Source organism: Halictus rubicundus, chromosome 2 (genome assembly GCF_050948215.1).
Source record: "Halictus rubicundus isolate RS-2024b chromosome 2, iyHalRubi1_principal, whole genome shotgun sequence".
Taxonomy (NCBI): Eukaryota; Metazoa; Arthropoda; class Insecta; order Hymenoptera; family Halictidae; genus Halictus; species Halictus rubicundus.
The window spans coordinates 3117266-3130954 of NC_135150.1; the positions used below are offsets into that span (position 1 = coordinate 3117266).

At 32.6% G+C, this 13689-nt stretch overlaps 1 protein-coding gene across 1 annotated transcript in view; it reads right to left on the reverse strand.

Annotated features, from left to right (window-relative positions):
- The window catches only part of LOC143363809 (uncharacterized), a 54805-nt gene that overhangs the window by 856 nt on the left and 40260 nt on the right, over positions 1–13689 (reverse strand). The window contains exon 2 of the mRNA XM_076804344.1: positions 18–434. Within this exon, the coding sequence (XP_076660459.1) occupies positions 23–434 (412 nt within the window). The 3' untranslated portion in view covers positions 18–22. The remainder of the gene's footprint in view (positions 1–17; positions 435–13689) is intronic.

Sequence of the window (13689 nt, forward strand, 5' to 3'; positions counted from 1 at the left end):
GTCAGGGTCAAGGTTACCGTGGTCAGGATGCTAAAGTGGTCCTGTGCCAGGAGGCATGCTGATGCTGGTGCTGATGTTGATGCTGATGTTGGTGTTGGTGTTGGTGTTGGTGTTGGTGTTGGTGTTGGTGTTGGTGTTGGTGTTGGTGTTGGTGTTGGTGTTGGTGTTGGTGTTGGTGTTGGTGTTGGTGTTGGTGTTGGTGTTGGTGTTGGTGTTGGTGTTGGTGTTGGTGCGCGTGCGGTTGCGAATATGGATGCTGATTCTGATTTCGATCCTGATGCTGATCCCGGTACTGATGTTGAAGCTGATTTTGAGGCTGATGCTGACTTTGCCGCTGATTTTGTCGATGTTGCTGTTGCTGCTGCTGGTACTGCTGCTGTTGATGTTGCTGCTGCTGCTGTTGCTGGTGATATTGCTGATGATGTCTCTTCTGACTGAAAATGAAGAACAGGATTGTACGATTACTTTTACAGCGTTTGTTAAATTGCAACTTAAATATTCGCCTCGCGTAGGCATTCGAAAACCATGATTTCAGTCGCCCGGTATTAAATGTACTGTGCGTAGGGGTATTTATGGTGAAACGTAGCCAATAATTCCGTACGGCAGGGAAGCCGCGATTACTAAAAATATTTTTCAATGCATAAAATTATTTGTGAAGGATTCTTGGGATATTCTGAATCATGCAATAAATTAGCAATTATTGTTTCGAAATTTTTAGAAATAAGGACAAGAAATTTTTAGTTTTTATGTTTCAGATAGATATAAAATAAATACGTTGTTTTAAAAATTTGGGCTCTTCGTGTTAACTATTCCATACACAAAGTGTACCAAATAAATTATTACAAGCTGTTTTCTCAGAGTCTAATGAAAATACCCACTTCATTTTGTTTGTAAATTAAATGGTTAAGGGGGACTAATATTTTCACAGGAATTAAATGTTTTTGGGACAATTTTTGGGGGGCGGGGGCCAACATTTTTTAATATTGGAAGTAGTATTGATTTTTTCTTATTGCGATACCTACCTCTCATTAAACTCGATAGCATTTATTTGAACCTTTTTTTTTTATTGCGCATAGTTACAGAGTTTATTTAGTGGTTTAATTGACGATATGTATATATGCAATGCGCCTTATAGTATGTAATATTTACTGCTATGATATTATTCATTTCTTTTTCGTTTCCTCAGAGTTTTAATCCAGAACAAATTTTTCGCTAGAACTCTGTAACTATGTAGAATAATAAACAATGGTTCAACGAAATATTATTCAGTTTAATGAAAGGTATCACAACAACAAAAAGTCAACACTACCTTCTATTTTAAAAAGTGTTAGCCCCCCCCCCTCAAACGAAGATTAACTCCAAAAAATTTAATACATACTAAAATGTTAGCTCTCCTAACTATTTTACTGACAAAAAACAAAATGAAGTCGATATCTTCATTAGATTCTGAGAAAACAGCTTGTAACATTTTATTTGGTACATCCTGTATACAAATTTTGTGTTCGACTACAGGTGGGAGAAAATTTACGGGGAGGTTCTCCAAGACAATATAAGACGAAAATGAAGAATAAAAAATTGCGATTTCGGCTTCATTTTCTAGTTATTATCAATTAAATTAAAAATCCGCCTGAAATGGGGCAATCCAACCAACAGAGGTGTACGTTGCTTACGTCATAAAGGCGCGTGGCAGTCACGTATCAAAGGGGGGCCTCGTTCGTATCAAGTAGCTAGGCTTTGACGTCGCACTCTTTATCCAATAATTCGGAGAGAACCGAAAATTCGTGTGGAATGACTCAATCAGAAGGTTTACACCTGTATTCCTGCCGAATTCCTGCCAGGTGACTTCTTGTGAGGCACGCAGAGTATCTGTCACTTGATACGCTACTGTCGTACATCTCTGTGACGTATGCAATGTACACCTCTGTTGATCGGGTTGCTGCCTTTTAGGCGGATTTTCAATTGTTAATAATTAAAAAATGAAGCCGAAATCGCAATTTTTTTCTCTTCATTTTCGTCTTACATTGTCATGGAGAACCACCCCATAAATTTTCACCCACCTGTAGTCGAAAACTCTGTATAATCTTTTTATTGATTTCTTTAAATTATACAAACTTTCTAATGGACTCTCTTTATTCGATATCACACTACTTCGTAATACGTAATATTGTTTCATTAACCATTACGTTTACTTCTTCAGCGTATATCAGTTATTCCATTTCTACGATTATACCGCAATTCCAACTCGTTAATGACATATTTGTTATTGGAATAAAAGGCGCATGTTGGTTGTAAATCTTTGATAACTTTCAGTTATACTTATATTTGTGTTGAAAGATTCAAAGTTAGTATAAACATAAATAATGGTGATCTTAGGTAAATTTTGCTTATTGAATATCTTATGACTCGACAGCGGATTTTTCCTGCAAAATAAAAATGTTCTACCTGAATTGCAACAAAGTGGAGCGAAATAAAAATTTATTTTCTTTTTTAATATGTTCAATAGGTTGAAAATGATACAAACGTATTTTAAAATTTTTCTAATGTTTTTACTGGTTTAAATTATACCTACTCATTTTTGTTATAAATACATCAAATTCGCTGTTTACTTATTATAATAATAAATTATAATCGTGTAATAAATGTCCAACATTTCGTGAAGCTTTATAAATTCCATTTAATAATTGATAATAATTTGTTATTATTTTGCTAATTTCTAGTAATAATCTAGGAGTTCATTACGAATGAGACAGAATACATATTTTTATATATTTGCAAACTTACAATTGTATGTAATTAATTTTACATGATAATACACGAGAAGAATAAACTATTTCTTGGCTAAGTGCTGTGTAACTGTTCTAACTCAATGTATCAAACGTGTTGCATGCATTTCGTACTTCTTGATGCCTGAAGTGAAAGGAATATTAAATATCATAAAAAATCGCGTCTGGTTTGTTGATGATTAGCAATATGGTTCTGCGTCCGGTAAAAATTGTACTGAATACCTGCATCCGGAGCTAAAGAGTAAAGGTTAATGCACTAAGTGTAGTTACATCAATTGTTTTGTCATAGATCGCGTCTTTATATCAATGTTTGCATTCGAATATTACCTTACGCTTCGGTAACGTAACTGCATACAGCATTTAATTTGTGTCCAATTATGTAGTATAACTTGAAATAGAGTATTCAAAAACGAACACTATAATATTACATAACCAAAACTATTTCTACGATTTTATCTTGCACCAATTACAGTGAAAAGATAGTTTTTCGAAGTAGATTAAAATAATAAAAACCGTGATAATAGTCTTTAGCATTTACTATAACAAATATCATGCAATCTTATTTTCTATTAAACACGGTTTCCCTCGATTACCTATACCGATATCGCGTAATAGCTTAACAACATTGACGTATGTTCATAGAAGTATCGAAAAATATTTAACTAATCGCGCCAAATGTTGGTATTACTGAAATAAAAATAATGACTGTGTCAAATTATCGGGAAATTACTTGCATATCGACGTCATAAAATGCTCATACACGTGTGCGGAGGATTAATATTCGTTACACGAGGCATCTACGTACGCAAGTTACTGGAATAACATTTTCTGAGCTTTCGCGAGCCATAATAATTGACGTAAATGAGATTACCCCGTTGAATGGTAATTGCATCGAAATGCAAATCAACCCCGGGACTCCGCAATACCCGGAATTACGTGTCTCCGTGATTCGCCGATCCGATTCGGAGTTTTTCATTTCCACGGCGTGTATCGCGGCTAACGAGATCATGGTATTCATTTTCTCGGGGATTAAAGCCGCTATTTTTCGCCGCTGCTAAACGACGGATAAATTTGTCATCGTGTCTACGTCTCTTCCTCTGTTCCTATTAACCGAATTATTTCCATGCTACGGCCATGGGGCTGATGCAACAAGAAAAGAACTAGATCACGTTGTTATTCCTCCCGCAACCGTGCCGCCGCTTTAATCGAAACAAGGACAAGGTTTCGTTTCGTATATCCCATGGTTTCAAAAAAATAACATTCCAGAATTTTCTTTTTCCGTAAAAGCTGCCTAATATACAGGGTGGGCGGGGGAGGGGGAGGAACTTTGTCTACCGTTGAACATTTCCATTACGTAAAGGGGGGGAAATATTGCGATGTGAACATTTTTTATGTGCGCGAAGGCGTTTTGGAGATTTCGAGGTCACCTTGAGTTCTTTAAATGGAGAAACCTACCTTTTGTACCATGGATCGATAGAGTATCCAATTCTGCGTGAAACTGTAGTGACCTGAATCTATATGTCCTGAATCTAATAGTCAATGAGATATTATTGAAATAATTTTCCATATACTATACTGACCATATTCAAGTTGAGAGAGATCAGTTCGAGCGACTACTAGCTTCCACGTAGTAGATAAGTATTGAAAATACCATACAGTTTTACGCAGAATTGTAGGTCTTTCCATTTAAAGAAATCAAGGTGACCTTGATGTCTCCTAAATGCCTTCGCGCACGTAAAAAATGTTCACATCGCAATATTTCCCCCTCTATACCATGCAACTTTTGTATATATCATTTTCTCAAATTATTACAAGTAATGAAAACACCCTGTACGTATACAGTGCACCCAAGAAGTATTGGAACACCAAATAATCGATTTTCGAAAAGATTTATACTGCCATCATTTCGTGAGAAACGATCGTACTGCAAATAATTTGGAGTCATTTTAAAGCTAGAAGTCTCTAGTTTCATAATCTATTGTTCATTTTATTCTAAGATTTTTTAAAATATAAAAAAAGTGTTTTCGTCACTGAAACTGCCATATGTTTAAAGATTGCAGCTCCCTCTTTATAAGAACATCTTAAACATTGAACTACGGTTGTTTCTAGTCGATTTATTGAATATTGAATGAAAGGTGAACCGCCATCTTTGCTGTAGTGTAAGTTACATCATGAGAGCTTTACACGACCGAACTTGTTTCTCCGTAAAGGAATCGTTGTAAAGAGGAGGCTTAATGGAGAAAAATGATTGAAAGTTTTTAAAGACGTTTCAATTTTCAGCATTTTTGAGGGAAAATAAGTTTTTAGTTTTCCACCTGCAGCAACGTGTAAACATATCTTACAGGAAAATGAACATTGCTTTGCGAAAGTAGAGGCTTCAAGCTTGAAAATGAACCTAGACTTATGGTTGTACTATTTATTTTTACGATTTGATTTTAAGATATGATTTTACGATCATTTTTCTAGAGTCGGAAGGATCCACTGTATTATATGTACAATAAAGTATAACATTGTACCATACATGTTAATCTACTGATAACCATTCAAGGATACGTCATAACTAAACTGTTGGTTTTATGCATGACAAATGACAAATGTGAGTGAGGCGGAATATCATACAGCGAATACACGAGGTGAATTTAAAAATGCTGTTACATTCCACAAATTTTTATGTAACTCTTGCTTGTTGCAATTGAAATAGAACATTTTCATTTTGCTCAAAGATTTGCGGTCTAATCATAAATTATATCATGTAAACTACTGTTTATTATTGTGAATGTTTATAATTTTTGCATTCGCTAACGACCTAGGAGTTAATGCGACTTTTAGAAATGAGTAATAAAAAAATATAAATTTTCTGTATGAGAAATGATTTTTAGAATGAATTTTTTGTGAAATGGATGAATTAGTTATTTTTTAATGGAGACGTGTGTTAGGTGAATACAAGACTTATGTTTTTTTATGTTCTTCATCACTACTGTTGTTTTTACACTGTTGATTGTATGTATTTTATGGATTTCTTCACGAGGTTCTAATCAAAGAAATAAAAAGTAAATGTGAAAAATTCAATTCACTTGCAAAAGTTCAAACTATAGTATTTGGCTATGAAAAGGAAATCTGCGAACTAGAAAAAAGTTTAATAATGTGATTTTACTCAGAAGGTTGGCGAGATAGCCTAATATTTTAGTAAAAACAAATAAATACAAGAACCACCGTATAATATTAAACATTACTTGAAGGAATGGATGAATATAAACGTTTTATTGATTTAATTATTTATCTTTTTATGTAACTTCTTTAACGCTGTTGATGATAGATAAATTATTTAGCAAATAATCCAATTTTCCACCGCACTCAAATCACTATCAAATTAATATTATTTTTAGTGAAATATTCAATTAATATCATGTAGAATCTTGTGTGGTAGGCGTCAAATCAGTTTATAAGCATATCTTTCTGATGTCCTCGTTTTAAAGTATGTAGTCTGGAAATTACTTATCAAACATTGTTTATACAAACGAAATTTATTGAATGTGAAAGATAATAAATGAATGTTCGTAAAAGAAATATTTATTTATACGTAATGTATATACGATTTATACACACTATATATGGTATATTCATAAAAGTATAAGATATAAATAGAAGTATATTATTTATTATGTGTTTACTGGTTGTGATAAGTTTATAAATATCTCATTTCTTGAGCGAACATCAAAGGGATATAAATGAATTCTTAAAACGAGTTCATTTTCTCTACAACAGCCAGTTTATTAATGTGTGAATGCCACAGATGATCGCTTCAACAGAGTGCTTGTGCGCGGCTACTGATCGATGACTAACTGGCACCATCTTGTCGCGCTGGTATTTATTACCAACCGATATCCCAGAAAAATCGACACAGATTCAGTAATCTAATTTAATAATCCTAAACCCGTAGTCTGAAACTATATTCTAATTCCAGAGTTTTAATGGTTTAAAAATTAAATCGGTTTGTCATTGAATGATTAAAACTGCTCTTAACCCCTTTCAAACAGTGAATGTTAAGACTATTTTAGATGTTTGAGAAATTTATAGAAACTGGTAAATAAATATGAGTTTGTTTAATGCTTACAACTTAATTGGTTGATTACAGGCATGTCTGCAAATTCAATCTTTTGAAATAAATATTACAGAAAGCTCATTTTCTGTATGAACACATACCTATCCGACTGTCATTTTTCTCTGTTATCTTATTATCTTCCGATAATGTTCGGGGATTATTTTAATTAATTGCGATTTAATGAAACTAGTCATTTATTTGCTGTAAGACATACTTAAATGACTAATATGTTAGATTCGTTAATATTCTAAAAATTATAAATATATGTGATATTGTAATTGTCTTCAGATAAAACAAAGCTTAAGTAATCTTTATTAAGCTATTTATTATAAGTGTAATACTTTAGAATATGGTATTTTATAGAATGGGGCATGGTAGGGACGTATAAAATATAAAAAAAATGTGTAAAATCAGTCAATTTTTAAATTCACGATTTGTAGGTGCGAAATTCCCAATTCGCTTTTATCATTTCTAGGTGCACGTAACCCCTTAAGCACCCTAATTGACTTAAAGTACAGGTTGCATGCAAACTGCTCGTAAAAACCTTATAGAAGTAGAACGCCGCGAGGTGTGATAAAAGCTCGGGACGTCTGCCGATGATTTCGTCCGGTTTCAGAAACATAAAGACAAATTACCTGAGTAGCCTAACTGTCTGTCAGTTGCCACTGTCTTCACGGCTTGAACGGGTCCGTCGAGTAACCAGATTTGTCGCATCGTCGCGTCGTCGCACTGTGTTGCGAACGAAGGTTAAGAGAAGCGCCGATACCTTTCATTACGTGACACACATGTGGTATTAGGCGAGTGCAAAGCTTCTTGCGGTTTTAAGCAATAAAGGCGTAACAACATATCGAGTTTGAGCATCGCTACGAGTATACGTTAGTTCTCTTTATGCGGTTGTACGCCTAACACCCACGATTCTGACACTCTCCAGTGACGCAAAGAAAACACATAAACAGTCCATAATACATTTTTTTTTATCGTAGTTTCTTCCTTCGTTGCTCGTAATAATGTAATCAAGAACGTGATTTCGCGTTGAACCATCGTACTCTCCTCAGAAATAATTTAGCAAAAGATTCCATGATAATATCTCGTCTATTTTTGCTGTACACTTTAAACCAAGAGAAATTATGCTTCATTTATAACGTCATGTTTGAAAGATATACATCTTCCCAGTCAGTCCAATCCGTGTATTCTCAATAATTTAGTTCTGTTTTCCCTTCTACAGCGAGGTTTACTTGGATTTTGCCCGATATCTACTCTTAGAGCAATGTTAGGTCTGCTCTTAGTGCGACCGACCTGCCCTCTACACGAGGGCAGAGTCTGCCCTCGTTTTAGCTTCAATTTGGTGGCAAATTCCTAGCAAACCAAGAGCAGATCGTTTACTGGGATCACGACACAGACAGAAAGAGATCAATCAATATAATATTTAAAATATTTAAGATTTGCATTTTAGAACCATTTGTGCTAATACTGTGAATTAAAATTGAGAATTTCTGTCGTCAAATATTGTGGACTTAAAAATCCAAAATTGCATTACAATTGAATTTTCCATAAACTGATCAGTAGACTGTATATCATTATGCAAAATAAAAATGTTGTATCTCAATTACAACAAACTGATGTGAAATAGGAACTACATACTACCTTAATAGATTTAACAGACTTATGTGTAACAATACTTGTAGAGTCTTCTAATGTTGTTACTATGTTGTGTTCCGCCGACTCATTACACCTCTTAATCGTTTATGTTTCTTGTACTTCATGACGTTTGGCATAAGTAGACCGCAAGTTTTTATGCAAAATCATATTAATCGTAAGAGATAAAAGTTAAACAAAATGTACATATTCCTTCTTGTAACAACTTTAATAAGTCGAAGATAAGAAAAACGTTAAATTGTCAGTCAGTCTTAATGTCTTGACAGTTTTGCATTTTACCTATTCATTTTTGTCAGAAATGCACAAAATCGTTTAGTTAAAAATGCATATAATCCGGATTTTACTGCTAGGGGAATTAAATTAAAATCATGTTTAAAGAAAAAGTTTGGGAACGACCATTGAGGAATTTTGTATCATTGGTAATTTATGAAACCAACAAAGAATACACGCATCGCGACTCCGGGACAAAGACACCGATGTTTCCCATGGCAACTGATGGCTTTATTCTTTCTCTTTCAGACAAACACATCGATTGTGAAATATGAATAATCGATCAAAGGCTCGCCAGAACCCGGGGTTTTTCATTCAACGTGAATGACTCCCCGTTGATTCGGTCGCGAGTAGCTACCGTTGCGGAGCCGAACAATATTTTGCTTGTTGTGCGATACTCCCCTTTGCTTCGTTAGATGCATCGTGTCTCATTAAATCGGCAATAAATCAATACCGATATTCAACGGGTTTCAAGGTTCCCCGTTTTTCAGGCGATGAAAATTAAAAACTTGTACTCGACTCTGGCTATAGTTCTTCGCTTTTATGATTTATTACCCCCTTTACTCTGCGGTTTATCCTTCCATTTTGCGCGAGCTCGATTGTGCGCTGAAAGCGAAAGTACTGAGACTTGAATTTCTAGACATTATAGAAGAATACCATTGAGATTGTGCAACTTATTCACATGAACGAGCATTAATTTTTTTGATATTTTCATTAAAAAGTAATATCTTTGCGTAAGTAGAATATCATGAAAATAGTACCTACTGACAATATACAATTATATTTAACTATTTTAGGCGAGTAGTCGCTCGCAAAAATACTCGCTGACCAGTTTTTCACTTCTATACTCTATATTTTATATTATTTTATATTTTATATTTTATATTTTATATTTTATATTTTATATTTTATATTTTATATTTTATATTTTATATTTTATATTTTATATTTTATATTTTATATTTTATATTTTATATTTTATATTTTATATTTTATATTTTATATTTTATATTTTATATTTTATATTTTATATTTTATATTTTATATTTTATATTTTATATTTTATATTTTATATTTTATATTTTATATTTTATATTTTATATTCTATATTTTATATTCTATATTTTATATTCTATATTTTATATTCTATATTTTATATTCTATATTTTATATTCTATATTTTATATTCTATATTTTATATTCTATATTTTATATTCTATATTTTATATTCTATATTTTATATTCTATATTTTATATTCTATATTTTATATTCTATATTTTATATTCTATATTTTATATTCTATATTTTATATTCTATATTTTATATTCTATATTTTATATTCTATATTTTATATTCTATATTTTATATTCTATATTTTATATTCTATATTTTATATTCTATATTTTATATTCTATATTTTATATTCTATATTTTATATTCTATATTTTATATTCTATATTTTATATTCTATATTTTATATTCTATATTTTATATTCTATATTTTATATTCTATATTTTATATTCTATATTTTATATTCTATATTTTATATTCTATATTTTATATTCTATATTTTATATTCTATATTTTATATTCTATATTTTATATTCTATATTTTATATTCTATATTTTATATTCTATATTTTATATTCTATATTTTATATTCTATATTTTATATTCTATATTTTATATTCTATATTTTATATTCTATATTTTATATTCTATATTTTATATTCTATATTTTATATTCTATATTTTATATTCTATATTTTATATTCTATATTTTATATTCTATATTTTATATTCTATATTTTATATTCTATATTTTATATTCTATATTTTATATTCTATATTTTATATTCTATATTTTATATTCTATATTTTATATTCTATATTTTATATTCTATATTTTATATTCTATATTTTATATTCTATATTTTATATTCTATATTTTATATTCTATATTTTATATTCTATATTTTATATTCTATATTTTATATTCTATATTTTATATTCTATATTTTATATTCTATATTTTATATTCTATATTTTATATTCTATATTTTATATTCTATATTTTATATTCTATATTTTATATTTTATATTTTATATTTTATATTTTATATTTTATATTTTATATTTTATATTTTATATTTTATATTTTATATTTTATATTTTATATTTTATATTTACATCTCAATTTCTCGAGAATGAGAAATTTATTCAAATACTTTTTGGATCCACAATTGCATTTCACCACATTGCAGTACAGTGTATAAGATACCAAAAACGAGAAACTGTTCACTTTTTACATATGGTTCTCATGATATTACAAGAATGCTCGAAGAACTGCGAATTTCTATGTCACAAAAAATACATATGCTTATGTATATGTTTAAATGTGTATGAAATACGATTGCATGATTTGTTCACAAAATTCTACCATTCACCCCTGATAAATATTCAATTATGATTATAGTCATATTGCTAATTATACTGCTTTAAAATATGCGTTGTGAATTGTAGATTCAATGAGTCATTTGCGATAAACAGCAATCTAGATCAAAATTAATCAACTCCGCCAGTAGAGTTTTACGGTTTTATAGTATTCACTGTTAGAATAAAGATGATACGGAACTAAAAGATTTCTTTTCTCTTCCCTTCTGCAGACATAATATTCTATTTGAGAATAATACGAAAGTTGTTGGCTGAATAAACTGATAATCTTGCTTGCATCTTGTTTGACGGTTGTATCAATAATCTGTAATTCGACGTCATCGTGGTCGTCTTTTAAAGATTTTATAATATATTTATGAAGGAAACAAGGCAGGTTGAAAATGTGCACGACATCATGTATTAATCATTTAGTTATTGACAAACTTATCATCTGCTACTTAAAATTCTGTTTTTACGTTGTAGAATAATTTTGAAAAGCCATATTGACGTATTTCTGTTATGAACACTTTGTGCCAATTAACACATTGCGATAATTAAATTGAAAACAAAAAGTAGTATTTTAGTAATTATTTTAGTTTTTGGAATGGCAATATTTGTTGTCGTTTATTGACGCTGGTGAGAACGGAAGAAACATTTAAAGAATTTAAAATTGCTGTTGCATTATTTTCAACCAATTGAAATGATTAAGGAACGAAATAAATGTGAGCGTAGATCCTGCATCCTTAATCCCAACAACGCAGTAATTTGGTGTCATTTTGATTCAATCGTTCCACCTACATCACTTGCTAGCAGCAATATGAACTATCAGCTGTTTCTATTACGTTCGGAAAGAGGATTCACGTGAAAGCAGCAGATTGAAAAATATGTGAAAACGAAAAATGAATATCTAAGAATTTGAACGAACCCAGCCCTGGCTATTATGAGGCTTCGCGAGGATTAAAGTAAGTTGCATTTCGACTTGCTAGTTTTCCACGTTATGTGGGTGCGAGTTATCGAGGGTTCGATAGTATCTGGAAAAGAAAACGCAGCGGCGTTAACAACCCCTGAGCCATTCCCCGCGAGGCTTGGTTAAAAGGTTCAATATTCTCTAATAAAGGCTATTGGAAGTGGATGCGATCATTCGATTACCCGAGTATCGCGACCCCCAATAAGTTCAGATAATTCCGGCATATTCTCCAGCTAGCAGTCGTGTGGAAGAATCGAAACGAGCTATGTCGAATCCAGGAGCCGGGCGGGCGCGGCGATACGTTGGTAACGAGAGAGAGAGAGAGAGAGAGAGAGAGAGAGAGAGAGAGAGAGAGAGAGAGAGAGAGAGAGAGAGCCATTAAAAGGAGTGTTTCTTTAGTTTCGTATGGCTGAAAATTTTCGAGTAGCGCACTATGGCTGTTTGACAGTACGGCTATTAGTATATGCCAACTCATAGAGTACCGGTACTCAGGCTCGTAACGACTCTTCGGAACGTGGAGGATCGATCGAGGTGCCGGTGGCCCGCACGTGCGCAGAACCTGCCTTCCACGTTTTTCTCCACTTCCTCACCCCTTTCACCCATAGTTCGAGGCTTTTCTCGTTCTCCTGTCCCTATCTTTATCATCGCTACATCCCCCTCGCCACTTCGTTTACCCCGTTCCTGTATCTTTTTTTCCCCCGCATCTATTTACGATTACCCCCCTCTCTTCTTCTGTTTTCCCACGGTATTACCTATTCCCTTTCACGTTTCTCTCTTTTTCCCGCCCCCGCGAAGCCTCGTTGCACCGCATCGAGGTGAGCCGACGAACCCACCCCTCGGTTATGTGTCGCGCCTATACACATGCACGTATGTGTATCGACTTTACTCGTGCGAACGATTCGCGTACGCATTATTGGCCAAAAGTACTAGACCACCTATCGTTGCTCTTCAGACCGATAATGGCGCGGTTAGATCGACATTAATCATTTGGTCGATCAGCGGAATACCTTTGCTCACACACTGCCAGAAACGGTCGAAACTGAAGTTGGAAAGATGCGAGCTTCACTATGTAAAATCTAACGCCTTTTCGGGCCGATAATGGCGCAGTTAGATTGCCGTTAATCAGCCTATAGGATTTCCTCATATCCTATCCGATATCCTTACACATAGGATTGTCGGCAATGGTCCTTGACGAAGAGGATTTTTCGCTCGTTTACTTTTCTGATTTTTACTAACCGAAGAAGCTGAACATTTAGATTTAAGCTTTGACAAGAACTAGCTGTGTCTGTCTAGTTTAATGTAAAATTAACAAAATGCGTATTACACAAAAACCAACGGAGACGCATCCGGTAGTATAAACGGTGTTTTGCAGAGACGACTCTGCAGAGACGACTCTGAGAAAATGGCTGCCACGTCCGTCTAAGATATTTAGCTACATTGTTCAGCAAATACTACTTAAATATCATTGTATGACAC